At 46.1% G+C, this 1615-nt stretch overlaps 1 protein-coding gene across 1 annotated transcript; it reads left to right on the top strand.

Moving 5' to 3' along the window:
* Positions 1-207: 207 nt before the first annotated feature.
* On the top strand, positions 208-598 carry SAYSD1 (SAYSVFN motif domain containing 1). Its single transcript, XM_018559242.1, has one exon. The coding sequence runs from the start codon at positions 208-210 to the stop codon at positions 559-561; it is 354 nt and encodes a 117-aa protein (XP_018414744.1). The 3' UTR covers positions 562-598.
* The last annotated feature ends 1017 nt before the right edge of the window (positions 599-1615 follow it).

Below are 1615 nucleotides of genomic sequence, written 5' to 3'. Positions count from 1 at the left end.
AGGTAAGAGGTGTGCAGGGGTGTGATCAGCCCACCTGAGACCCTGCAGAGCCCACCATAGAGAGTCTATGGTGGGCTCTGCAGGGTCACTCCCAGGTGGGCTCTGCAAGGGGTGCAACTAGAAATCACAGGGCCCCTTACAAAATGTTGCTATGGGGCTCTGTGATTCCTAATCACGCCCCTGATAGATACCCTTTAAGTTGTTTTCATGACACACTTGCTTTTGCAGGCTGGGCCACAGACGTCAGAAGCCACAAATGAAGCACTACCCCTCGATGACGCATCTTCTCCCAGCTCCATGTGGAAGACCACTCTACTCCTGAAAGTCCTCCTGTGGCTGGTACTGCTGGGACTCTTTGTAGAACTTGAGTTTGGACTGGCTTACTTTATCCTCTCCATGTTTTATTGGCTGTATGAAGGAACTCGCGGCCCCGGGCAGAGAAGGAAAGGGGAGAAGAGTGCTTACTCTGTCTTCAACCCGGGATGTGAAGCCATAGATGGGACATTGACTGCGGAACAGTTTGAGAGGGAACTGCACTATAGCACACTGGCTGGGATATAGCTACACAACATACAGCTTCATTTTTTTCTATGTGCAATATTAAGGGAATCTCATGATGATTATGAGCTTCCCTGCTGGTCCAATTCATGTTTAAATCATTGTCTCTGCTTGCAACAAAAAACAATGCTGGCCGATCAAATCTGTGTTATTATTGCTCCATCCCTCCACGGAGCCCGATTTGTGGGCAGTCCTATTGTGAAGCTTCCCCTTCATGAGTAATATCACGATCCAAGACATGCTGGTGTTAGGGGCAGCAAGTACCAGTGCTCCAGGAGATACATGAGCCATGGTTCACACCTAGGCGGCACCATTTCTTGCGCGTTTGTAGCGTAGGGGGAGGGGGTTGTGTTAGTGAAATCCCAGGTTGACCCGGGTGGTAATAAGGGGGGAGGGGGGTGTGTTTAGTGATCTGGCAGGTTGACCTGGGTGGTAAGGGGGGTGTGTGCATACATTAGTATTTGATTGGCAGCTCATAAACCATTGTGTGCAATGGAAGAGCACACGTATAAACTCGCCAAAACGCTCACGAAAATGTGCAACGTGCTTCTGTTGCGTGTTTTTGGGCATTTCCAATGAAGTCTATGGGGAGGAAAAGTGCTTTTAACTGCCCAAAGAAGCTCCTGTATCTTTTCAAGCGTCTGGCGTTTTCCTGCTAGGAGTTTTTCATCTCAGGTGTGAACCAAGGCCATTGAAAATCATGGGATTTCTTGTGTTGGGCAGTTAAAAGCGCTTTTTGAACTGCACAAAAACATCTGGGTGTGAACCAGGGCTGAGTGGTAAAGGTACATGATTGGACGGCAGTGATTTTATACATATTATTTTGCAGCATGACTACAGGGGCACAGTATGCTGTATTGTGGTCCTGATTTAACTTTAGTTGCTCTACAGGTAAAGTAATAATATGTTTTCTGTATTTATATTATTCATTTAATTCTTAAAATTAAAGTCTGTTCAGAATTAACAGAACAAATGTTTCACTTTTAGCTATTACCTTTACCCCCTTTCACTAAAAAGCACATCAGCGTGCCGCTCTTCATGCTGATATTAAATCATC

The sequence above is a fragment of the Nanorana parkeri genome, unplaced genomic scaffold (assembly GCF_000935625.1).
Source record: "Nanorana parkeri isolate BGI_ZX_2015 unplaced genomic scaffold, ASM93562v1 scaffold385, whole genome shotgun sequence".
NCBI classification, from domain to species: Eukaryota; Metazoa; Chordata; class Amphibia; order Anura; family Dicroglossidae; genus Nanorana; species Nanorana parkeri.
Note: the sequence above shows the minus strand (reverse complement) of the source record. Positions and strands in the feature narration are given on the sequence as shown.

Coding starts and splice junctions, on each gene's coding strand:
- SAYSD1 (XM_018559242.1), top strand. CDS start 208: ATGACACACTTGCTTTTGCAGGCTGGGCCACAGACGTCAGAAGCCACA.